Consider the following 27,620-nt stretch of genomic DNA (forward strand, 5'->3'; position numbering starts at 1 on the left):
AGTTTGCTGGTGGAGAGTTCCGGGCGTTTGCGAGAGAGTGGGGTTTTGAGCATGTCATGTCCTCACCGAGGCACCCAAAGGCTAACGGCAAAGCAGAGTCAGCAGTGAAAATTGTAAAGAGCCTGTGCAGAAGGGCAGACCGTGCCAAAGAGGACCCCTGGAGGGCCATATTGCATTGGAGAAATACGCCCACTGAGGGTATGCATTGCAGCCCAGCACAGCGGCTTATGTCGCGGAGAATGAGAACCCTTCTCCCTGTGGCCGACCAGCTACTGGTGCCTCAGGTCGTCATGGGTGTTCCTGACAAGCTGAAAATGAAACATCAAGAAGCAAAGCTGACATATGACAGATCTGCCAAGGATCTGCCGGAGCTGAACGTCGGCCAGCCCATATGGATGAAGCCACTCCCAGGAGACAGGACGGGCCGATGGAGGAGAGGTGTGTGCCTTCAGCAGTTGGGACTCCGGTCCTATCTGGTCGGTGTGGAGGGGACCACGTATCGGCGCAACAGGGTTGATCTTCGACCAGCAGAGGCGGCCCTTCTCCAGCCGTCAGTTCTCCCAGAATCGGCCCCGGAGCAGCCTGCGAGTGGGGGGAGCGCCAGGGAGGTCGTCGCCGTCCCCAAGGAGTCTCCAAGGCCATCACCCCCGGGGTTGTCGCGGTCTTCCCCGCAGACTGGGGATACACCATGCCTTGAGTTACAGGGCCGGGCCTTCTCCCGGAGCGGACGGCTGATTAGACCTCCTGACAGACTTGACCTCTAGGTCACACACACACACACACACACACACACACACACACACACACACACACACACACACACACACACACTTGGAATGTGCGCACTCAAACACACATGGACGATAAAGATTTAAAAAAATTAAAAAAAGGAAGTGGAGAGATTGTAAAACAAATGTGATTGATTGTTCTGAGTTTATTGCTGATGTGTTCGGATCCGGCTATTATTGAAGTGTCTCTGCTATGTGCACTATTTGTTGTTGAAATCATTTGATTAATGTTCTGATTGAAGGTCAACAGTTTAATGGCAGTATTGATCCTGTGTTGTTACTTAACAAAAGGAAGGGAGATGTTACAGGGTGGTTTAGGCTAGGTTGCAGCTCCACCCTGTGGACGTATTGTGCCTGTGTTATATATATCTGCCTCACGTAATATACCTCAGTTGTATGATTGCCTGCTCAATGTGAATACACGGCGTTGAGACACAGCCTGACTTGCCTTGTTTATTAATGCACATACATCTACAAACAATTTTCCCCTGTGCAATTCCAGTCTCACATCTCACAGCACATCGTCATTAACAAATACCGGAAACAGACCGAAAACCTTTTTTTTTTTAAATAATACTTTATTCCGAGTGTGCTTGCTTTTCTCTTTGGAAGTCATCACATAACGGCATGGTAATACACGGTTCGGCTGCATTAAATATTACATATCTGCCGTAGTTCTGTATTTATAGAGCCCTGATGAGAAGACTTCTAGACAAACATGAGGAACTGAAAACGTGACGTGGATCATAAATATATCAGCCATTAAACAACATCTTACATTTCTTTTCACACAATACATCTCCTTGCAGTATCAACACTAATTCGGCTGACTTTTATATTTGATCCAATTGGTAGATAGGCTGTATTTACACCATAAAGGTGCACAGCTGATATAAAGGGACACCTAGTGGTTAAAGCATGTTATTGAATTTCATTATTTTTATTATTAGATATTAATAGGATCCCTATAAAGTATATTCATTACTCGTTATTCTCTACTAATAGTTCATTAAAGACTGTATATAATGACTATTTTGCACATCCCTTTCAAGATTTCAAGATTTTCTAAGGTTTATTGACACATCATATTCACAAACGGTGTAGTTATGCATTGAAGATCGGTCCCAAGGGCAGCTGGAAACCAGTCCAGATAGGACTGGTGATGGCCACAACAACAATCCTGGAGGTCCAGCATGACCTGTTGAGACAAGGGCACAAATTTGTTCTCACAAGCCGCTTCACTCAAGACTGCCTGGAAAACACATTTTCGTCCATTCGTCTGAGGAACTCTGTCCCAACACCTGGAGAGTTCCAATATGCTCTGCGCGCTGTCACTGTGGGTGAAAAAAAAAGTGCTAATTATTTTTCTCATCCTTCATTCACTGCTGTAGAGTAGCCTATTCAGTAGGCTATTATTTGTTTAAGACTGAATAATACCTTTGAAGAACAATCATTAAACTAGTGTGTATATTACAATACAAAGGAATCTATCCTAGCATGCCATCAAGCATTAAAAAGTAGCGCTAGGCTAGTTGTACAGTACAGATGAGTTAACACGGAACAGTACCAAAAAAAACAAAGTACAGTCAACATGTCACATAATGAAATGTTAGTATATCCCAAAATTCAATGAAATATTAAATGAAATATTTATCACAAACGCCACCTCATTTCTACTAGTGCTAGCAGTTAAGTCATATCATACAGAAAAAGCCGACTAAGGATGGCTGACACGGTCAGGTTCAGCGGATAAAAACCAAAATAACAATAAAAACACATAATCAATCTAAATCCTGCTTGTTAGTTACCCAGCATCATTGATATATAAGCTGCTAGCGATTAATTACTGAAATCTTACCTTCAAAGCTGACGAAGTCGCGCTAGCTAACTAGCAGGCAATGCTAGCTAAATTGGTTGTAACAACCAAGATAAAATATAGATAATTACGCTGTGCATATACAAATGAAGACCAGTATAAGCATCATAAAGGGCCTCTGATACAATATAGACAGTTGACAATTCAAAAGAGTTCGATATTTCAGCAACTTACCTCTGGAACTAATCGACGCGCCGTAATGTAAGTGAATGAGGTCGAACGCCCAAATGACAATATTTTTGAACTATTTCGATGTCCATACCCCGGAAGTAGGCGCCGCCATTTTTTACAACGGAGGTCTATGGGAGTGTCGTAACTCTTATCTCTCTAGGGCTCTGGTTGGGTCATTCCAGAATTGGAGGACAATTTAGACACTGTAGTGCCGAGAGATAGGGAGTCGGAGGCGGTGCAATGGAGGTACAAAGCTTGCTTTAATGAGCAGCAGAAATGTAGATGTTGTTGGGTCGCAGCCCGGGACGACAAGAGAGTGAAGTCAGGAGGGCACACACATATATAGTAAACACATAACACGTCCGTGTGGGAACAATAGCCCCAACTGTAGTTCCATGTATGAATTATGTCCCAGTGTATTAATAGGTGGTCACCACACAAGCCCCCCCAGAATTCAAACATGGCAACAAAAAAAAAAAATCCTCGCGTCCGTGGAGGAAGCACCACAGGGGCCGAGGAGGGTGGGGCCGCAGGTGAGGACCGGGCCATGGAACGGGCCACGAAAGGGGGCCGCAGGAGAGGGCAGGGGCCCTAACGAGGGCGAGGGCACCCACACCGGGGGGCCGCAGTAGGTGTCGCGGAGAACCCAGCAGGAAAGAGCGCAACCCGGCCGCAGGCAGACGCACAATGGCGGTGGGCACGAAGCCCTCGGCAGGCGTCGAGGTATCCCCGGAAGAGAGGAGCAGTCCCCCTGGGAGGAAGGAGCGCAACCCGGTCGCAGGCAGACGTGCAACGGCGGCGGGCACGAAATCCTCGGCAGGCGTCGAGGCATCCCCGGGAAGCAGGAGAGCAACCCGGCCGCAGGCAGACGTGCCGCGGCGGCGGGCATGAAGTCCTCAGCAGATGTCGAGGCATCCCTGGGAAGCAGGAGAGGCCAGACAGGGTCCGGAGCGCGCCACCCACGGGCCGATGGCAGCATGGGCGACGTCCAAAACCGTCGAGGCGAGACGGGGTCCAGGAGTGCACCACCCAGGCGTCGATGAAAACGTGAGTGGCGTCTGGAACCGCCGTGGAGGTGGTGAAAAATGTGAGAGTGTCCACATGAGGTCAACTGGCTGGTCGAACCTCCTCTCCGGCACCAGAAAAAAAACTCAAAAAAGGATCGATAGCCGTTAGCAGCTAGCTGGCAGCCATCGGTAGCTGCTAGCCGTAGCCGTTAGCTAACGTGGTTAGCTGCTAGTCGTCGATAGCTAGCGCAGCCTGGACTTGCAGCCGCACGCCCCGAAGAAACAACCCCACGTGGAAAGAGTCTGGTTCTCTCCCCTACCCAGCAGGTCGTGCATCGTCTCCGTGTAGATGGAAGGCCCGCTGTCCTCCAGTGTCGAGACGATGCGGGAATGGCGAGTGACGTCCTCAGCCATTCCGCGGGGGGCGCACCGAGCCTCAGTCCGTGTGCCCATGGCAGCCACGGACATCTCCAACAATCTCTGGCATAACGAGAAAAACAGCGCTTTTCGCCATGTTCGGGTCCGTCCCGGAAACTTCACGAGACGTTGTCAGGGTCACCAATGTAGTGCCGAGAGATAGGGAGTCGGAGGCGGTGCAATGGAGGTACAAAGCTTGCTTTAATGAGCAGCAGAAATGTAGATGTTGTTGGGTCGCAGCCCGGGAAGACAAGAGAGTGAAGTCAGGAGGGCACACACATATATAGTAAACACATAACATGTCCGTGTCGGAACAATAGCCCCAACTGTAGTTCCATGTATGAATTATGTCCCAGTGTATTAATAGGTGGTCACCACAACACCAACATTTTTGAAAAATTAACCTTTTATTTTATAATTTTTTTAATGTATTTAGGAAAAACAGATAAAAAACCATCAAACAAATTGATTTGCCCAGCTAGGCATCAAATTAATATTTTCGAATGAAGAATTACCCCTGTTACTCTAATTATAGTAACAGGGTTGAAAGTAACAGGGTTGAAAATCAATGCTAATTTGAGCTTTAACCTCAGGAATTATTGCTAGATGTAGCATGTAATGCTACTTTCAAGGTAAGGACAAACTTGGATATCTAATGCAAGAAAGATAACTTTTAAATGAATATACTTTATTCTGATAATATCAGTAACAGGGTTGAGTGGGTCAGAGTGCCACACTCTTTTAAGACTGAAAAGATTGTAAAAATATGAAAAATAAAAGAGGACTTAGTTTTGGTCTACCCATGGCACTAGCACATGGCTTGCTGATGTCCTTTCCACTGTGTCATCTGACTTACAGTTTTTTCACTTCCTGTGCCAATCTAAAAAGGTTTGGGTAACAGGGTTGAACGCATGTTGAGGGACACACCTTCTGTGCAAAATTATTGTTATCTAAAATATGTTTATGATTTAACAAATTGATTTTACCATTACAAGAGACATATATCAATAGAATAATACCAAAAAAAGTAAATAAAATCCCTATTTTAAATGTTATATTTGACATGCAAGTTGGTCACCAAGAAGCGGGGACAAGAGAAAAATGCCATTTTAGGGGATGTTCGAGAGCTATTTGATAATTTAAATAATATTTTGAAACCACTTTTTCTACAACTTTATATACATTTTGTCTCAATACAAGTATGTTTAACACAACAAGTGCATGTTTTAGCATTTTGGGCATGGATTATTAGATTGTTATATGGGGGACATGAAATGTCCTCCAATTCTGGAATGACCCGGTTACGTTATTATGAGAGTGCTCTCATACTTTAAATTGTATATATAAATATATGTGTGTGTGTATATGTCCGCATCTGTAGCCTGTTATTGTCTCATCATACCGCACTGTGGTGAATGAATCAAAGTAAATATATAAGTCGTCATGAACACATCTGTCCATCAGACAGAGGGCTGCTGTGCCTCCTGTCATCATTAATGGACGTCTCTTTAAAATGACCGCTCAGATGAGAGGAGTTCTCCTTTCTCTAACTGCCTGCTGCTTCCCCTCCTCTCTCCTCGGTTCCCCTCCTCAGTCCTCCGCTCGCATCTCCTGTGAGCGGGACTAAGTCTCCAGGATAGGAGGGGAAATTTAAGAATTGAGAAGCCTCTACTGTGTCATATGAATCTGACTGATATGAAAACAGCACGGCATGTGGTCATATAACCCTTCAACGCCCTCCAGAGGAGGAGTGCAGCATTACATCATTCATTCCTGCTGGCTGAAAATAGTTAAGTTTCGGTTTCCAATCCTCAGAAATGATTCCGAGCCTTCCTACTGCAGTGAATACAGCAGCTGCTCAGAGCTGCAGTTGCTGTCTGGTTGGTCTGGTTCAGCTGGGAGCAGGACAACAGGAAGAGGGTGAACAATAATGGAGCTAGAGTCAGGAATATTACAGTTTATCTGCGCTAGTCAGGGATCAGTGAACACTGAGGAGCTGCTGTGTAACCTCGGCTCAGGCGATGCTACGGCTGACATCATCAGTAACCGAGAGAAATTCGCCTTCGTTTGTCCGTTCGGTCAGCCGAAGGTGGTGGCGCGGACCAGGCTGAGGCTGTGCCTCTTGAAGGACTGTCCGGGCGCGTGCACTGGGCTGCACTTGTGTAAAAAGTTCCTCTTTACTGGATCCTGTCCGTTCACCCGCACGAGGTAAACACAGTCGACCGGGTGTGTCATATGACTGCTGGGCAGACACTTGGAGAGGCCTGCCCTGCACCCCCACATACATGTCTCAGTGTTTTTAATTGTTGATTTCCTAATAACATTATTTCCCAGTGTTGTTAAAGCGATTCAACAGAGAAACGACCACAGGGTTGTTCAGGTTTATTATTAATGTGATGTGTTCGCATAATGTAATTACTTGTTTTTAAAGGCCTGGAGGAACGTGGTGCGTTCAGGCACTCTTCGCTTCCCCCCCCTTCTTCCCTTTATTCAAGAATAGTCAATTTATATCAAGTTAGAATACTGAAACTTAAGTCTTATCTTAAGATTTCGTGAAAATAGCTTATAAGGTTAATGATAGCCTATATGTCTACAAGCTAAATATGGTGCGTAGCTAATTCCTTCTGCAGTTTAGTTTAGCTCACGTTTTTTCAGGGGGGAATAAACTAGCTAGCTACCAAATCCATGTTCCAGCACTTCTAAAGAGCAATAATTGCAGCTTATCTATACTTTAATAAAGTAACATTAAAGATCAAGTGTTTAGATATATTGGCATCCATAGGGAATGGGAAGCGCTGTGCATTCTGGGCAGGGGCGTAGCGCAAAACTCCGGGACCTACTGTATACGTAAACTGTCTCTGTGGTCCTCCTTTCTCTCTTGATCCATGTCTCTCATGCATCTTATGAAATGTACAATTTACAAATGATTGAGCCAACAACTGTACACATTGATCTGAAGCGGTTATTAGGGTAGTCACTAATGAACTAAAGTAGAACTAAAGTATAAGTAGTAATAATAGAAGTAATAATAATCTGTGCACATGTTGACCCTCTTTCCTCAACATACTGTAGCTTACAATTACTTTACTATGGTTAAATTAGGTTTGCTTGGAGTATCATGCTTAAGGGAACATTATCCATGTTTATTTAAGTATTTCTCATTCCCATGGTATAAGACAAAACTAAACACCATCTTAGTTTTCTAACCACTACATTGAGAAAGTGCTTACTATACTGCATAATAAAAGACAACTCAACAAGACTTCACTAGTCATGTTTATTTGCATAAACTATAACACACAACAAATCAGAAAGCATATAGGCAAAAAAGCAATAATTAAAACTTTAGAAAGCTGAAAAAACGTTACAAGTTATGCTTTGGATAATATGATTGATCTTGAAGTTATTGAACAAATATGAAGAATGTCTTACTTCAAACTTGAATGTATGTTATGGAACTGATGCTGACAGTCATGATATTGAAGTTCATTCCCCAGTAAATGCCCAGTGACGGGTCTTCTTGTTAGCAAAATCATTAGCTGACAAGCTTCTTCTTTGAATTATCAGAGCAAGCGGCACCTCAGGAAGTGTGCCAGTCGCTTTAGCAATCCTCGTGGTAGTTGTAGTGGGCTGCCATTATGTAGGGCGCCCAGGGAGCAGTGTAGGGAACAGTGCCTTGCTCAGGGACACCTCTTGCAGCACTTGGTCTTTCGGGGACTTGAACCGGTGACCTTCCAGTTCCCAAGCCAAGTGCCTATGGACTGTGCCACCACCAACCATCTGTTTGCTGTTATTGATCATTGTGAAGACCAGTGGTGGATTTAGGATTGTAGGAGATCCGGGGCTTAGCCCAGGAGTTGTTGGGGGGGGGGGGGGGGGTGCAGGGGTAAAGTGCTATTTTTTGACAAGTGGGGGGTGGACTGAACGTCGCCTCCTCTCCAGGGGCATGCCCCCCGGGAAGATTTTTTTTAAAAATATTGACGTTAAAAGCATCAATCTGGTGCACTTTGAGAGCAACATTAACCCTACCTTAAAGCGGACAAAAGGCACTGGAGAACACTTATTCATTAACACCATTTAATGAAGCAAACTAATGCCTTAACTCACTCAAATACAGTCGTTTACTTATTTCGGTGAAACGAATGTGCGTAGAGTTTTAAAGGATGCGGATAGTCTCACCTTGATTCTGGCGCATTGATTATCGTTTTATAGATCTATTCTCATCCACCATCTTTGTTTGTGACGTAAAGAGTGTAAGAGTCACCTTTCTGACTGTTGCCTGTTAGTTCCGTTGCTATGGTTCCGTTGTTATGTGTACTGAAACGAGAGCCGGTATAATTCTATGCGCAAAAACAAAATACAAATTGGAATACATTATTTTAGTGTCTTAAAAGTAGACTGAGGTATGAAGGGTTAACGTTACATCTTAGAATAATTTGTAGTCATGTTCTGTATACATACTAACATATAAGGGTATACTTAGTGTGGTTACTCCATGTTTTCTAGCTATAAGATTAACGTTACATCACTCTTTTTCACTTCTTACTCAGTCAGCCAGAGTGCAGATATCACCATTCGATTAACAAACCTGAAACATCATCCATTTCTTGACTGCTGGTGATCACATTGTTGTCAGCTGCTGATACTGCTGCTGCTGCAGCTTGTGGCGCCGGCTGCTTCAATGACAATAACTTTCTAATATCCATAACTTTATAGGCTATTAGCTTAAAACTCGTCAGGCACTAGGAAGGATCACTTCTTCTTCAGGGCAGCGGCTGCCTCTCTGATGGACTGCACATTACTCCCGTTACCATTACTATTTTTTTTTTTTAAGTGAAACATCCGAGGCTTTTCAGAAAACATCCGGGGCTTGAGCCCAAGTAGCCACCCCCTAGCGCCGCCACTGGTGAAGACCAGGCAGACGTTTTCCTGTTGTTTTGTATTCTAGCAGCTATCGGATGGAATCAATACATGGGCTGCACAGGTTGTCATGTCCGACTATCACAAGTAGAATCATAAAGAAAAATACGCCGGCAAAAATGGATGTAGAAAAACAGGTGATATTTTGTCAGATGGTGGATATAATGTCAATTTAATGTGAACTCTGACCCTTCTGCACTAGCCAGACAATGCAACAATAATATGTCCTTTTGGTCTAATTAAATGCATTGTTGTTACATTTTTAATATTTTCCATAACAAATCTATATTTAATATTTAAACAAATAATTGAACTGAAAGGTGTATTATGTTTTTTGATGACAGGACTGGATGCAGATTCTCCCATTGCCTGGACTCTTTCCACAATGCAGCGAAGCTGACTGAGCATGGTCTGGAGAGCCTGAGCCGGAGTGAGCTGTGCACCCTGCTGCTGCAGAGCGACACCAGGCTCCTGCCTCAGGTATGTACATCTGACTTCATTCAGAAGATTCAGACGTTTCTCAGATCAGATTGTTTTTGATTCAGAATGTTTGTCCAGCCAGGTGTGGAAAAAAGGTTATTTGTAACACTGATCAACAGGTCCCAAGATGTAGTGCCAACATGAAATTGTCCCTAACTTTAGTCTGTCTGCACCCTCGCAAAGGTTCATGAGTTGATTAATCCATTTAAAAAAAAAAAAAAAAAGTCACTGCTTTATGTTTAGTATCAAGGGAGTGTTCGCTAAAATAATTCACATTGTAACCTATATTTGTGTCAGTCAAAAAACAAGCCCCTCCCAACAGGGGGGGAGGGCGCAGCGAGAAATAAGTCCACAGTCCCAGGAAGTGACAAAGTCCAGATAAAGGCTGTTATAACCAGTACTCAAGTTGTAAAAAAAAATCAGGGGGGATGGTGGATTTTATCATATGGGGACATAATTTGTGCTGATAGCCCGCAGAGGGTGGGAGACCAACCAGCATAAAGATCATTATTATACTCCTAAAACAACATGCATGTTATGGATGTTCAGATACTTCAGAATCACCTCAGAATTAGAGACGGTCCCCGGGCTGCCATGGCACCACTAACATTTAGGGTCAAATGCAGAGGACAATTAGTGCAAAATCTTTTTTTCACTTTAATTTAAAGGGGGGGGAGGGAATACAAAAATGTGGTTATAATGGAAGTCTATGGTACAAATCTTGTAGGTTAACAGTCCCTAATTTATTATTCTGATGGATCAACTGATTATACTAATAATAAAGTCAAAATAGTTTTTAGAATATTGAATTATAGTGTATTTTTTCAAAAAAGCAGTTACTGGTATACGATCAAAACTGGTATCTAAAGGGTTACATTTGTATAGTAATTAATTAAATCATTATGTAAATTCTTTATGAAAAATTTGAGGAAAATAATTAGAAAAATATTGATCCGTCATCATTTTATTGCAGTTCAAATACAAATATTTTATGTTAACATTCCCAATGTTACTTTTTTTAACAGGGCATTAAGTGCAAATTGAAATTGTTTACAAAATATGAAAATATATTAAAAGATTATACAGATAATACAAAATAGGACCAATGTTGTCAATGGCTGCCTACTCCACTCTCCTCCATCTCATAGAAGTTTCCAAAGATTTTCATAATCATGTTTTTTGGTCTCAATTTTTCTGGCTCTTGCTTTCGGATTGTTAGCTAAGCAATGGCTTTGAAGCCAAGTCTTGACATATACCTCTGGTCTGAACTTGTTCAGTGGAGGGCCAACACACTTGATGAAAAGCAAGGCTGACATGCTTTTTACCTCTCGGGAGCTTCTAGTTGTGGTTAAAATGTTCATCTGACTAAACCCACGTTCACACTCAGCTGTGGATATGACCAGAGTGTTCACTGCTTGAAGGAGGGGTTTCAGCTCTTCTGGTGCTGGTGGTATCATTTCATCAACAGTTTTGAGTCTTACCAGCTAGCTAACACGAGAGAAAAACGTAGCTAAACTCCAAACTAAGTTGTTATTGCTGCTTATGTCCATAGATTCCACCTTTGGTGACTAAACTAATGAGTAATGACTAAGATTACTGACTCTTGACTTACCTGAAATGTTATTTTTAGTATTTTTAAACATGAAGTCCCTCAGATCGCGTTGTCCTCCTGGTTGATTGGCCATTGTGATGACCGTTACCTGCGCTTCTGGCATCGATCAAACAGGCGCATCACGGCGCTCTAGCACCCTCTAGGGCACTCGCATAGTATAGCGTCAGTGACTTGGTAAAAATGTCATTGCGTGTGTGCGTGCTAACTCGCCCACAGTATTTTACTCAAAATGCGCAAAATTAATGTTGAAATGGCAGTAATACCAGTGCCACGTTCATTGATACAATTACATAAGCGATGGAAAGGGGGAATGGCAGTTTTAGAAGGGGGATGATTTTGACCGTTTTTATTTCAGGGGGGATGCCATCCCCCCTCAACTCGAGTACTGGTTATAACCCCCCCCACCCGGCCCTCCCAAGCCCATCTTCCACTGCTGCATTAGGAAATGCAATTACCAGGGACAATCAGCATCGTGGAGGAATCCACGTCAACTGCCCACTGAGCTGAAAAAAGAAAATAACAAATTGTAAATTCTTCGTAATGAAAGACCAAATCTGATTTGTATAAAAAAGAACAGAATCAGGTTCAACCCTAACATCAAGCTAATTCTGGATCAGCTTTCTATAGACTTACATTTGATCCTTAATATTAAAATAATTAAATGTATTGTTATTGATTTATAGCATTTGTCCTTGAATTTTCTTCTTTGCATGTTTGTAACCATGTTTGTAATCATGCAACCTTTCCTCGTTACACCAGATATGTCATAATTACAACAATGGTGGTGGGCGGCTGGGCCTGTGTCAAGAGGGCGATAATTGCACAAGATTGCACATCTGCGAGAAGTACCTGAACAGCGTCTGCAGCTGCACCAAGAACCATGATTTTAGCGCTCCACAGCCACAAAAGAGCCTGTCTGACAGAGGCGTGCCGGACCAACTCTTTCCCTCGTTGATGTCTGTCTATGCCAACCTGCTGGCTCTGAAGTACGCCGACAGACAGGGCGACTCCGATGCCAGCGGCGCCGATGGTCTGATTCCACCACAGAGAGAGAGGCAAAGAGGGAGAGGGAGAGCTGGTTTCCGGGGCAACCCAGGCAACATGGGCAACCGAGGCAACAGAGGAAACATGGGCAACCGTGGCAACAGGGGCTTCAGGGGGAACAGAGGCAACCGGGGCAACAGAGGAAATCAAGACAACCAGCCAACCCGTTCCACTGATGAAGTCTTTGCTGACTTCGAAATCTTAGATCCGTTCACCGAAGATGGCCTGAGCCAAGATCGGAGACCTACCTCCCCGTACAGCGACGTCTCTGCTGCTGCCAACGACACCGATGCCAGCAGCGACGATGGAAAGAGCAGAAAGCCAAATCTGAATAAAACCTCAGCCGCTGTCCCAGGGAGAGGCAGCGACAGGGGCAACCATCAACCGCTGAACAGGAGTCGGGCTACTGCTGACCCTGAGTCAGTCAGCGACAACGCAAACAGTGAGGATGGAGCCAGAAGAAGACCGAGGCCTGTCAGAGGTAAACTACGCCCGCTTTCATTGAGTGTTTTTGAAAGAGCTGTGTGAAATGGAACGGCTTTATAACGCACCTCTGTCTGTTTCCTTTAGATAAAACTGAGATATGCATGTTCTTCATCAAAGGACACTGTAAACATGAGGGTGAGTAATCATTGATACATCATAGAGCATTATCAGAAACAGTAATCATTATACTGATTATTATGAAAATGTCAGAAATGGACTCGGTATCCTCAATTACCCACAAAACCACATTTTGTAACTATTATTTACATAGGCTATAATGTTAATCCATGCTAATGAATGCAACTTATGCTAATTGTGCAAATTGCCCAACATATGCAGGTTAGCATTCAGCAGGTTCTATGTGCTGGAGACCCGTACTATACATTTCTAACACAAAACTCTGGGGTACTTACGATTTCCAGATTCACAATAGGACTCTGAGCTGAACTAGACTAACTCTGTAACATGGCTACCTATTCTGACAGTGTTGTGTCAGCTATTTGAAATAAACATGAGCAAATCCTGCTGGAAATGCACGTGTTTTTTTCTTTTGTTGTACTAACAGAAATTGTGATTATATATATTTTTTTTATTACTTTATATTGCACTGACTAAAGTAAGGCTATTATTTATATGTTCACTTTTAAACCTGCAACACTCAAAAACATTGTTCCCAGAGATGTTAAAACCTTCATTTTGAAAGAGTTTTGGTTTGACTGGTTTGAGCCTTTAGCTTTTAAGTTGTGACGTCTTGTGTGAGGAAAATAAAAGAAGAAAATAACACAATGTGAGGAAGTACAGTTATGGTTACAGAACAATTACTCTATCTTGATATATACTGTTACCATGATACGAAAAAATCAAAGAGTTACACATTATTTTGGCCATATTGCCCAACCCTTGACCATGTCTTCTCAGACGAGCGATGTTATAAAGCCCACAACAAGATGCCGTACAGCTGGCAGGTGCTGCTGGATGATCAGTGGACTGCCCTACCTAATAATGAGACCATTGAGAAGGACTACTGTGACCCAAAGAACACATACAGGTACTCTCCACTGACATCAATGGTTTCTGTAGTTTTAGGAGATGTTATTCCGTGGTGTAAATAAATGAAATCGTAGAAATTAAATGATTATTTTGCTGTTTCCAGTAGCAGCAACCTGCCTGTAGACTTCGACATGATGACCCAAGGAGCGAACAAAGTACGCCGACTCTCCACCTCAAACTCTCTGGTGGATGTCAGCTTCCTCCACACCACCGAGTGGGTTTGGTACTGGGAGGATGAGCATGCATCCTGGACCATGTATGCTTCACGTGTGAGTAATGTAGGAGCAAACACAATAGTGGTGGCTTAAAGCCCACCTCTGCTCCACGCCGTCCGTTTAGATGAGCCTGGTCAGATTGATAAAAGAGGGAGTTCAACACACCGGCATAAAAGTTATAACAATAATCTGATTTTAATGGTAAAAAACACCAATACAAGTTTACAGAGTACTCTGGACTCCCAGTTCTACTGCTGTGCGATACAGGTATCGGGACCAGCCAGTCAGAAACAGGGGGCATTTTGCATGACTACACAACAGTATATATGGATATATTTTGAGGTGGAGAGCCACTTCTTATCTTCCACCGGACCCAACTCCTTTAATTTCCCAGGGAAGGTTTCACACAAACTATTATTTTCTAAACAATCAAACATTGTACACAGATATATTGGTATCAAACATTGTACACAGATATATTGGTGCTTGGGATTATTGGCCCCAGAAAGAACCTTGAAAAAGAACATGTGTGTGTGTTAGTGAGGGGAAGTGTATGTGTGTGTGTGTGCATGCTGATAAGCGGAGGCGTATGTGTGTGTGTTGCTGATATCTGGGTCAAGGAGTTTATGTGTGTGTGCTGGAGACAGGAGGTGTGTGTGTTGGCGATATCTGCCTTATGGAGTGTAGGTAAGAATGTTTATATATATAGGATTACTTCAAAACAGTCCCAAATAATACATGTTTACTTCAATACAGTTCAAGATAATACCTGTTTACTTTAATACAGTTTAGAACAATATCTGTGTGCTTTAGTAACTGGAGTCCTTTTTAGTTTGACATAGAGGTTATAATTCAGACATGCGTTTCTGACAGGAATTTAAATACTGTGACATCAGAAGACATTGCACCTGTCGATTGACGCGAAGTGATGAGCTTTACATTTCTTATTTCTGTTAAAGATCCTCTTATCAGTATGTTTACAGAAATTCTGCCTGTTTTATTTTTCCATATGGAAAATATTCTGCAATAAGGGTGTTCAGTCTCCCCAGCCAGCAACATTAGATAGCAGCCAATCGAGGTGTAAATGATGTGACCATTATAAGGCAGATCAAAGGTTAAAGTCATTACTCTGTCATAAGAACCCTGTGAACATAGGAACAGTTCCTCATAGATAACAGTGAGTTAGCAAACAGAGGAAAAAGGAAGCCAATGGTTAACTGAGGATATGCATACTGACAACATGCCTCTGAAAGCTAGTAAAGCTGATATGGGCAAAGAATTGCCACTTTACCTCTATTTCAGTGACATTTTGCAAGCGTACAACAACCCTTTCCAATACAAATATTAAAACAGTAACACAACATAATACACACATTTAAAAGCCAGTCTGAAGAGGTGTATTTTGGTCAGTGTTTTGAAGGTGGGGGGGGTTGGTGCAGTCTCTGATGTGTTGTGGAAGGGAGTTCCAGAGGGTGGGGGCAGGGGCGCCGCCAGGGATTTTGGGCCCCATGAAAATATATCACATTGGGCCCCACCACCAGGCACAGGACACGCCAACCAAGCACATTGCTGTAACCACACCTCCAGAACCCAACCCTCCCCCCATTGCACCTCATAATGTAATTTGACTGACATTAACGTTGACAGTATATATTTGATCAATTGTTGTTGGCAATTAGGCAGTAGTCTTTTTGCATACCATACCATCTGGCTCCTGATTGGTCACCGATCCCTTCAGCAGAGTTGTGAGGAATCGACTGTTCTGTGTTTCAGTCTGGTGGGCACAGCGCAGCAGACACTGGCAGCGCTGAGCTGGAGCAGAAGTTTCTGGACAACGCCAAAGATGTGGTGGAGTTCAGCGCTGGCTCACAGACATACTCACTCAGTTTCCAGGGTAAACAAATATTGCGCAATGGAGTTTTTTGAATTTTCAAACATTAATGCAGTACAATAATCGTTTCACTGTTCCTCAGACTTGATCCAAACAAACAAGCAGTACGGCACAAAGAGGGATGTGAAAAGACGGCCCCGGTTCGTCTCTGCAGCTGATGTTAGCGCAAAGAACACAAGGTGCGTTATCCAAACTAAAATATGTTGGACCAACTTATGGAACATTGTTATTCAAACCACCATAAGATGAAACTAACCCTTATTCTTTTTTGCTTTATAACAACAGAAGGCCTCTCGCTCAATCAAGCACTGTACCGGATCACTGGGACAAGACACAGATTTCTCAAACAGGATACAAGGTATTCATAATGTTCAGCAACATCAATCATATTGGACCATATCAAAGAATATGAAAAGTTCTCCTCGTAGGTCACAGGTCTTTGAAGGGTAAGGATCTGAGATGCAAGCACACAAAAACACCAACAAGTTTATTTCTAGTTACTTACACATGTATATCTAATACTACAGGTACTATAGGCAATTGTTTGGCCATAAAGAATACTTTCATACACATAGATTACACCTTGTTTAATTCGAATTACACTAGAAATAGCAAGCTTCCTAGACAGCAACAAAACAGAAGTCAGAAAAAGACAGTCTGGTTACTCAGATGAAATCATATTTTGGTAAGTTTCATGCTGCATGCCCAAGGGATACGTCCTGGCCAATCACTTATTATTTCACAGTTCTGTATGATAAAGCCTTTATAGACTCCCATTTTGTTTACCTTGCTTTGTGGCTGTAATTTCTTTGGTGTACTATCACCTTTTACAAAGACCAAAATAAAATGGATTGGGATTACTTCCATAATTACTTCATCCCCCCTGCAGAGCCACAGGTCCCGTCCAACCTGCTCCCTCTGCTGACATGAACCACAGCTGAGACAGCTCCCTCTGCTGGACAAACTGCTTCCTGTTAGTGTTGGAATTAAAGAGGCCATATAATGCTCATGTTCAGGTGTATATCAGTATGTAGTGTCTCTACTTTAAAGAGTCCTCTCCTGCTGATGTTCAGGTGTATATCAGTATGTAGTGTCTCTACTTTAAAGAGTCCTCTCCTGCTCATGTTCAGGTGTATATCAGTATATAGTGTCACAACTTTAAAGAGTCCTCTCCTGCTCATGTTCAGGTGTATATCAGTATGTAGTATCTCTACTTTAAAGAGTCCTCTCCTGCTGATGTTCAGGTGTATATCAGTATGTAGTGTCTCTACTTTACTTTAAAGAGTCCTCTCCTGCTGATGTTCAGGTGTATATCCGTATGTAGTGTCTCTACTTTAAAGAGTCCTCTCCTGCTGATGTTCAGGTGTATATCAGTATGTAGTGTCTCTACTTTAAAGAGTCCTCTCCTGCTGATGTTCAGGTGTATATCAGTATGTAGTGTCACAACTTTAAAGAGTCCTCTCCTGCTCATGTTCAGGTGTATATCAGTATGTAGTATCTCTACTTTAAAGAGTCCTCTCCTGCTCATGTTCAGGTGTATATCAGTATGTAGTATCTCTACTTTAAAGAGTCCTCTCCTGCTGATGTTCAGGTGTATATCAGTATGTAGTGTCTCTACTTTAAAGAGTCCTCTCCTGCTGATGTTCAGGTGTATATCAGTATGTAGTGTCTCTACTTTAAAGAGTCCTCTCCTGCTGATGTTCAGGTGTATATCAGTATGTAGTGTCTCTACTTTAAAGAGTCCTCTCCTGCTGATGTTCAGGTGTATATCAGTATGTAGTGTCACAACTTTAAAGAGTCCTCTCCTGCTCATGTTCAGGTGTATATCAGTATGTAGTATCTCTACTTTAAAGAGTCCTCTCCTGCTGATGTTCAGGTGTATATCAGTATGTAGTATCTCTACTTTAAAGAGTCCTCTCCTGCTGATGTTCAGGTGTATATCAGTATGTAGTGTCTCTACTTTAAAGAGTCCTCTCCTGCTGATGTTCAGGTGTATATCAGTATGTAGTGTCTCTACTTTAAAGAGTCCTCTCCTGCTGATGTTCAGGTGTATATCAGTATGTAGTGTCTCTACTTTAAAGAGTACTCTCCTGCTGATGTTCAGGTGTATATCAGTATGTAGTGTCTCTACTTTAAAGAGTACTCTCCTGCTGATGTTCAGGTGTATATCAGTATTTAGTGTCTCTACTTTAAAGAGTCCTCTTCTGCTGATGTTCAGGTGTATATCAGTATGTAGTGTATCTACTTTAAAGAGTCCTCTTCTGCTGATGTTCAGGTGTATATCAGTATGTAGTGTCTCTACTTTAAAGAGTCCTCTCCTGCTGATGTTCAGGTGTATATCAGTATGTAGTGTCTCTACTTTAAAGAGTCCTCTCCTGCTGATGTTCAGGTGTATATCAGTATGTAGTGTCTCTACTTTAAAGAGTCCTCTCCTGCTGATGTTCAGGTGTATATCAGTATGTAGTGTCTCTACTTTAAAGAGTACTCTCCTGCTGATGTTCAGGTGTATATCAGTATTTAGTGTCTCTACTTTAAAGAGTCCTCTCCTGCTGATGTTCAGGTGTATATCAGTATGTAGTGTCTCTACTTTAAAGAGTCCTCTCCTGCTGATGTTCAGGTGTATATCAGTATGTAGTGTCTCTACTTTAAAGAGTCTTCTCCTGCTGATGGTCAGGTGTATATCAGTATGTAGTGTCTCTACTTTAAAGAGTCCTCTCCTGCTGATGTTCAGGTGTACATCAGTATGTAGTGTCTCTACTTTAAAGAGTCCTCTCCTGCTGATGTTCAGGTTTATATCAGTATGTAGTGTCTCTACTTTAAAGAGTCCTCTTCTGCTGATGTTCAGGTGTATATCAGTATGTAGTGTCTCTACTTTAGAGAGTCCTCTCCTGCTGATGTTCAGGTGTATATCAGTATGTAGTGTCTCTACTTTAAAGAGTCCTCTCCTGCTGATGTTCAGGTGTATATCAGTATGTAGTGTCTCTACTTTAAAGAGTCCTCTCCTGCTTATGTTCAGGTGTATATCAGTATGTAGTGTCTCTACTTTAAAGAGTCCTCTCCTGCTGATGTTCAGGTGTATATCAGTATGTAGTGTCTCTACTTTAAAGAGTCCTCTGCTGCTGATGTTCAGGTGTATATCAGTATGTAGTGTCTCTACTTTAAAGAGTCCTCTCCTGCTGATGTTCAGGTGTATATTAGTATGTAGTGTCTCTACTTTAAAGAGTCCTCTCCTGCTGATGTTCAGGTGTATATCAGTATGTAGTGTCACAACTTTAAAGAGTCCTCTCCTGCTCATGTTCAGGTGTATATCAGTATGTAGTATCTCTACTTTAAAGAGTCCTCTCCTGCTCATGTTGAGGTGTATATCAGTATGTAGTGTCTCTACTTTAAAGAGTCCTCTCCTGCTGATGTTCAGGTGTATATCAGTATGTAGTGTCTCTACTTTAAAGAGTCCTCTCCTGCTGATGTTCAGGTGTATATCAGTATGTAGTGTCTCTACTTTAAAGAGTCCTCTCCTGCTGATGTTCAGGTGTATATCAGTATGTAGTGTCTCTACTTTAAAGAGTCCTCTCCTGCTGATGTTCAGGTGTATATCAGTATGTAGTGTCTCTACTTTAAAGAGTACTCTCCTGCTGATGTTCAGGTGTATATCAGTATTTAGTGTCTCTACTTTAAAGAGTCCTCTCCTGCTGATGTTCAGGTGTATATCAGTATGTAGTGTATCTACTTTAAAGAGTCCTCTTCTGCTGATGTTCAGGTGTATATCAGTATGTAGTGTCTCTACTTTAAAGAGTCCTCTCCTGCTGATGTTCAGGTGTATATCAGTATGTAGTGTCTCTACTTTTAAAGAGTCCTCTCCTGCTGATGTTCAGGTGTATATCAGTATGTAGTGTCTCTACTTTAAAGAGTCCCTCCTGCTGATGTTCAGGTGTATATCAGTATGTAGTGTCTCTACTTTAAAGAGTACTCTCCTGCTGATGTTCAGGTGTATATCAGTATTTAGTGTCTCTACTTTAAAGAGTCCTCTCCTGCTGATGTTCAGGTGTATATCAGTATGTAGTGTTTCTACTTTAAAGAGTCCTCTCCTGCTGATGTTCAGGTGTATATCAGTATGTAGTGTCTCTACTTTAAAGAGTCTTCTCCTGCTGATGGTCAGGTGTATATCAGTATGTAGTGTCTCTACTTTAAAGAGTCCTCTCCTGCTGATGTTCAGGTGTACATCAGTATGTAGTGTCTCTACTTTAAAGAGTCCTCTCCTGCTGATGTTCAGGTGTATATCAGTATGTAGTGTCTCTACTTTAAAGAGCCCTCTCCTGCTGATGTTCAGGTGTATATCAGTATGTAGTGTCTCTACTTTAAAGAGTCCTCTCCTGCTGATGTTCAGGTTTATATCAGTATGTAGTGTCTCTACTTTAAAGAGTCCTCTTCTGCTGATGTTCAGGTGTATATCAGTATGTAGTGTCTCTACTTAGAGAGTCCTCTCCTGCTGATGTTCAGGTGTATATCAGTATGTAGTGTCTCTACTTTAAAGAGTCCTCTCCTGCTGATGTTCAGGTGTATATCAGTATGTAGTGTCTCTACTTTAAAGAGTCCTCTCCTGCTGATGTTCAGGTGTATATCAGTATGTAGTGTCTCTACTTTAAAGAGTACTCTCCTGCTGATGTTCAGGTGTATATCAGTATGTAGTGTCTCTACTTTAAAGAGTCCTCTCCTGCTGATGTTCAGGTGTATATCAGTATGTAGTGTCTCTACTTTAAAGAGTCCTCTCCTGCTGATGTTCAGGTGTATATCAGTATTGTAGTGTCTCTACTTTAGAGAGTCCTCTCCTGCTGATGTTCAGGTGTATATCAGTATGTAGTGTCTCTACTTTAAAGAGTCCTCTCCTGCTTATGTTCAGGTGTATATCAGTATGTAGTGTCTCTACTTTAAAGAGTCCTCTCCTGCTGATGTTCAGGTGTATATCAGTATGTAGTGTCTCTACTTTAAAGAGTCCTCTGCTGCTGATGGTCAGGTGTATATCAGTATGTAGTGTCTCTACTTTAAAGAGTCCTCTCCTGCTGATGGTCAGGTGTATATCAGTATGTAGTGTCTCTACTTTAAAGAGTCCTCTCCTGCTGATGTTCAGGTGTATATCAGTATGTAGTGTCTCTACTTTAAAGAGTCCTCTCCTGCTGATGTTCAGGTGTATATCAGTATTTAGTGTCTCTACTAGGACATGTCTCCATGCTTTAATGTTCAAACAGCACTTTATTTTTCTCATACTGCCTGTGCTACAGCACCTCTTTTCACCCTCTGTCTGAAACCAGAGCCCAGTCTGCTCTGATTGGTTAGCTGGCCGGCTCTGTTGTGATTAGTCAACCGCTTAGAGATGTCCCGCCCCTTAGCCTACCACATACAATAAGTTCTTGTCCCTCCTCGACTCCTCTCTCCTCTCTCCTTGGTGACTTGACCCGGAAATCGATGGGGACACGCCATGTTGAAGGACGTCCCAATCGCTTAAATGCACACGGAGGAGTCGAGGAGAGAGGAGGGAGGAGGCTTCCAGAGAAGACGAGAGGGAGGATACATGAGTGTCGACTACGCGGAAGTGTTTTCACTACTCGCGCATCAAAGCTCCGCCCCCAGCTACACAGCCTCTGCACACTGCAGCTGTTCTGACTGTTAAAGGAGGATCAGTCATTAAATGTTTAAAGTGCTTCAATAAGAGTAAAATATATAAATCTCTTAAACGAATGAGGAGATCATACTCTATAAAAACATTAAATTGTGTGAAATATATATAATAACTAACAGTTCTTACTTGCGGTTTTTGAGGCAGATGTGGATAAAAACCAACGGAACGTCAAACATTAAGGATATATACAAATACGGGTAGCATACCTAACTAATCCTATTCTTGATTTGTGTCTCTCCTCTGTAGGAGAAATTAAATAACACCATCCAATACGAAAGTTAATCTGAAACAAGCTCTAATACCATCATTATCCCTGCTCCTTTTCGCTCAATGGTGTGTTTACAGAGACATGTTTTGTTAACAATTATTATACATTAAGTTTTGCATACCATCAACGGAACAAATAAAAATGAAATGAATCCATCAATTATTATTCTTGTTATGATTGCTTTTATAACTTTAAATGACATTTTATACTTGGAAAAACAAATACAGGACCGAAAATAATACATAGAAAACTATAATAAAAGAGATGAATGGAAGAGATGGACGAAATCATTTCAATGTGAAACTAAATCCCAGGTTTGAAGGGATTGATGTGGAGGGAGTCCAGTGACAGGAGATAACACTGCACGCAGCAGAAGTAAAGGGCGTTGTTTATGATGACGCTGGAGTGAACGAGGACATCCCAACTCATCCTCGTGTCTCTCGCTCGCGTCTTACGGGGGCAGAGCTAAGACGCGAGGAAGGGACACGAGTGAGGGAAAGGAGGAGGTGAAATAATCAATTGGGATGAACCTAATGTGTTGGAGCGCTACACACTACACGAAAAAGAAAACCCCCAAAAGCATGATAGAGCCTCTTAAGATATACACGGGTGGTAACAAAACATTTCACGGTAAAATACTGAAACGTGCAAGCAAAGGTAGGACCCTCATTTTGGATGTTATAAACGAGAAGACCCATACAAATGACAAGGCAAGAAAGAGAACAAAAAGGGTTGAGACACTGATAGGCTGAGCTATTTATTAGGATCCGGAGTAAATTTGACTTTTACATTTTTGTATTGCTCATCAAGATAGCTCCTACAATATTGTTTTATACTGGCCTATGCACATTTTTGCCATAGGTAATAATCATTTATTTTCCCTTTGTGTTTACAGACAGTCTCCCTCCATCGCACCTCAGGCGAATATATGGAGATTGAAACCCTCTTCTGTAACACCATGAGAGGCTTTGACATCGTGGAAATAGAAAGGATTCAGAACAAAGCTCTTTGGGAAGCCTTTCAGTTGTACGTATATGATTTGAGAAGATTTGTGTTTGGCATCTGAACTTATTATCCAGCTGTGTGATTGTGTGTGTGATAGCTGGGTTTATCATTGTATGTGCTTTCTGGTTGTTAAAGCCAGGCATTATAAAGAAATAAAGACAGATGTGAGCGTTGCAGCTCACGATAGGGATACAAATTACGGAGGAAAAAGGTCGGTTTGGAAAACAAGCAACGTTTATTTCAAACTGAGAGCGTCAACACAAAAGGGGTTCACATGAACACCGGTCTGCTCCTCTATTTCCGGACGTGGCTTGGAGAGTGACGGTCCTCCTCTCAGGACCCAATCTACTGCAAGAGCTCAGAACCAGGTTAACAGCATGCTTTCTACTGAGAGCCTGATTACATGATTCTGATCAGCTGTCTGGTCTCCGGCTGAGCCACTCCCATCACTCCAACCACACCCCGCTGCCACAACAGATTTTCTGGTTGCAGTCGAATAATCCAACAATCAGCTCCTAACGTCTAACCCTATCGTCTATTCCTTGACCTCTAAGTGAAACGTCATGGGGTTAAGGGATAGTGGATAGGAGAATTCAAAAGGACTTAGGAGAAGAGACTGCCGTACTTTAGAGAATCGACTGCACTTTCACTATCCGACGTGTTTATGATGCGCCAGCGGACGTCATGAATGTGCGTCTGCTGCTGTGGGGAAACTATGGAAACTACAGTTTTCTATGCAGCGGACTACAACATGGATGTTTAATAAGAACGAGGGACTACTGTAAACTCATCTAGAGACTCTGCACCGTGCTCTGATGCTGTTGCTTTGTGCTTTATGAACGTGGACAACAGAGAAACATATTCTTCAGGACCAAAGTTGGAATTGAAATAAAAAAGGAAAGTGAAACTTATGCTCGTCACCCTCTCCCTCCGGTCCACATTAATACAAATGATCCCAATACGTATGATTGTATGAAAATATCTTAAAATCAATACAAATGTATTTATTATAAACGTTAGTCCTTAACATCTATCACTGTGTATATCACCATTCAAACATCTTTTAAAAGTTGAACAAACCCCACACAGCTCAGTAAAGACTGTGAGATGTTGACTTTATTTGATCATTTCAGTAAAAACTAACGTTCGTATTTCTCTTTTTGATTATAATACTGATGAACGTTCAGAAAAAAGCACTTTGGCAACTTACCACATACGTTTTAAAATGCTTAATAAGCACCGTAACTTTCATGATATCATTTCTCCGTCATAATCGTTTGTTTCCGTGAACGGCCGACTGTTGAGTGACGGCAAATGCTGCGGTTACAATGCATTGTGGGGCAGCATTTTCTCCTCTCCTTTCGGTGAGGGAGGTCCAGTGGTTCCTAAGCTAAAGGAGGTTATAAAGGAAGTTTGAAACCTCCTTTCCTATCATCTAGAGAATTTGAACGGCACTTATCATGGCTGCCACTGAGGGACTTCCGGGTCATTTCACTCCCTTCCTAAGCTAAATGGACTGTTCGACCGCAACCTCTGTGTGTAGTGGTACAAAGAGTAACGACCTGTGTCCACATATAGCACACTCTTTCCATCCCCCCAACGTTACTCAGTCTCGCTTTATACATTAGCATGCATTCCTCAATGTGTCAACTAGATTTAAATTCAAAGTCTAACTTGTTTTTTTTAATAAAGGAAGAACAAACAGATGAAGGACAACAACAACGGGCACAATGTGACAGAAAAGAAGCTTTTTCATGGCACTAAATCTGAATATGTAGCCGTCATCTGCCACAAAAACTTTGACTGGAGAGTGTGTGGAGTTAATGGAACTGCTTTTGGCCAAGGTGAGATGAAGAACTAATCATTCCTGACTTGATAACATAACGTGCAGTTGTATTAAATAAAAAGTGTTTGCTCTTAAGAGGATGGGAGTGTAACTTACAGTAGGTTATCCTAACACCCTACCATCACAGTCAACATGCAGACACATTTAAAGGCACAGACTATTGACCCCATATCCCTTGTTATAGCTGCCCATTAGTTTTATTAAAGAGTGTTTGTTTTTGTCTTTGGTTTGGTAGTACATTTAATATCATTATATAGACAAACAGGTATACGCAAGAGGATTAGGGTCACGCGTAAATAACATTTTCTTTTTAATTCTGAGAAAAAGTTAATAAAGATTCTAACATTTTGATTCTCTTCTCTGTCCAATCGTAGGCAGTTACTTTGCCCGGGACGCAAAATACTCCCACAGCTACACCGAGGACTCTCATGTGAAATCCATGTTCGTGTCGCGGGTGCTGGTGGGGGACTACACCAGAGGGAGCTCCAGCTACCGCAAACCTCCTTCCAAAGACGGGGGGGTCATCAACCTGTACGACAGCTGCGTCGACGATGAAATCAAGCCTTCAATCTTTGTTGTGTTCGATTCAAACCAGATCTACCCCGAGTACCTGCTGCAGTACAAAAGCACGCACCCACTGGTCTCTTTAGTTGCTGCAGTACCAGCACCGACACCAGTACCAGCACCGACACCAGTACCAGCACCAAGACCAGCTCCCAAACTCAGTGTCACAGGTTATCAATCTAGCACATCATCATACCGACCCAGTACATCATCATACCGACCCAGTACACCGTCATACCAACCCAGTACACCGTCATACCAACCCAGTACACCGTCATACCAACCCAGCACCTCCACAAACTACCCCTCAGTTAACAGAATACAGAACAGATTTAGTCCATCTCCCACACCCACCCCAGTTAACAGAACATCCAGATTTAGTCCATCTCCCCCACCCACCCCGAGCCCAAAGAAGTCGTCTGATTCCTGCGTCATTTCTTAAGGACAGGGATGAAGTGAGGGCATGATGATAATATGGAGCTTAGTGTGTACAGAGGGCTGTGAGTCATTTGGGGAATAGATTAAATATAGTAATGACAGCCGAACAGCACCCTTCAGAGAACCTGGAAAACAGCTTTTCCCCATGTTTCCTGTCTAACTGAGTAATGGGTACATCAGTCTTTAACTGGTCTAGTGATGAGGGATAAACTGAAAGGCAGCCAGGTAACAGGCTGTGTGCCACTGACATGCTCAGTTTTAAATGTGTGTCCGACACCTTTATAGTTGGAGTCATTGTATTGGATTAAAGAAGCGTTGCTTATTGTTATTTTAAAGCGAGTTATTGTCATGGCGGAATATAAATCTGATATTGACAATGTGCAATTGATTCACAACCTCTGAACAAGACTTCTCAGAGAGAGACACAATAAGCAAAGGTAAAATAAAATGGCATAGGGATATATATTTTTGTAATCCTCTGGAGCAGAGAGAGGAGCTGTGGATTATTGTTATTGATTAGTGCAGCAGTGTTTCTTAGGGTCAAAAACACTAAACTCTTAAAATGAAAGTGTTTAGTTTATTTAATAAAAGAGCACATGTTCAATGTGAAAAGTGACAGTAGATACAGATTAGATGCAATTTGGTGCAAAATATATATATTACAAATAAAAAAATAATTTAAATATTTAAAAAAAAAAGATTTTCTGTTAAACACCTTGCATGTCAGGAGGGGTGGGGGGCTCCGTTGGCGGGGCGCAGCGCCCCTCCAAGACAATGGTAGGGGAAACACTGAAGTGTTTGATCATCGATTTTGTACCAATAAATCAATATAGAAGGAGGGCGGCGGCAAGATGACGTAATTGCAGAGCAAATCAATCGTCAAATGAAAAAAACTTCTCAGCAAGATTTTAACACAGCCTTTTTGATTTTCCTGTTATTATTCCCCACTATTGTTTCTGTGTTTAAAACAAGCTTATGATTTGCATCTTACAGTACGTCATGTTTTATTCATTAAGTCTGTTTCCATTGCACTTATTTAGGATCAACATTAATATATGTGGAATTAATCAGAAAAATGCTCAGGAAACGTTATACATTACAATAGCCTTTTCTCTCGTTGACTGTTATAATGAACACTATATCATACTGTATGTAGTCATTATTACAGCAGGGGGTCTGCTGCACGGCCCCCAGCCAGTAGAGGGCCACACCATCGTTATTGGCATTCAAAAATAAGCCATCAAATGTAAAGCTTCTTACACTAAGTGCAAATTAGATAATTATATTATTATAATGTGTAGCTACTTGTAGGTTGTGTGTGTAATTTGTGTCTTACTTCACAATTGCACTGCTTTTACTTTTCAAAAAACTCTGCTGTTTGCAAACATTGCTGATTTTGTGAGTTGAATAAATAAAAAAACACGTCACGGTGTGTGTGTGTGTGTGTGTGTGTGTGTGTGTGTGTGTGTGTGTGTGTGTGTGTGTGTGTGTGTGTGTGTGTGTGTGTGTGTGTGTGTGTGTGTGTGTGTGTGTGTGTGTGTGTGTGTGTGTGTGTGTGTGTGTGTGTGTGTGTGTGTGTGTGTGTGTGTGTGTGTGTGTGTGTGTGTGTGTGTGTGTGTGTGTGTGTGTGTGTGTGTGTGTGTGTGTGTGTGTGTGTGTGTGCGCCTTGGAGCTACAGTCTCATAAGTGAATGGAAGCCACCAGCGGCCGGCTGAGGCAGCGCAGGAAAAATGATCAATACAGCTGGTGGTGCTTCCTGTGACATTAGACATTAGGCCTGCAAATCTTCCCCCTCCCCTCCTCCCAGCAACACACACACACACACACACACACACACACACACACACACACACACACACACACACACA

The 27,620-nt window shown here is 42.3% G+C and overlaps 1 protein-coding gene across 1 annotated transcript; it reads left to right on the forward strand.

The window, feature by feature from the left end:
* Window positions 1-6,044: 6,044 nt before the first annotated feature.
* Window positions 6,045-27,184, forward strand: si:ch73-252i11.1 (uncharacterized protein LOC553517 homolog). Its single transcript, XM_034200715.1, has 12 exons — window positions 6,045-6,467; window positions 9,524-9,659; window positions 12,031-12,796; window positions 12,886-12,936; window positions 13,720-13,849; window positions 13,955-14,120; window positions 15,840-15,960; window positions 16,040-16,136; window positions 16,243-16,315; window positions 22,795-22,925; window positions 24,597-24,748; window positions 25,125-27,184. The coding sequence occupies exons 1-12, from the start codon at window positions 6,190-6,192 to the stop codon at window positions 25,754-25,756; spliced, it is 2,733 nt and encodes a 910-aa protein (XP_034056606.1). The 5' UTR covers window positions 6,045-6,189; the 3' UTR covers window positions 25,757-27,184.
* The last annotated feature ends 436 nt before the right edge of the window (window positions 27,185-27,620 follow it).

This window comes from Gymnodraco acuticeps, unplaced genomic scaffold (genome assembly GCF_902827175.1).
Source record: "Gymnodraco acuticeps unplaced genomic scaffold, fGymAcu1.1, whole genome shotgun sequence".
Lineage (NCBI taxonomy): Eukaryota > Metazoa > Chordata > Actinopteri > Perciformes > Bathydraconidae > Gymnodraco > Gymnodraco acuticeps.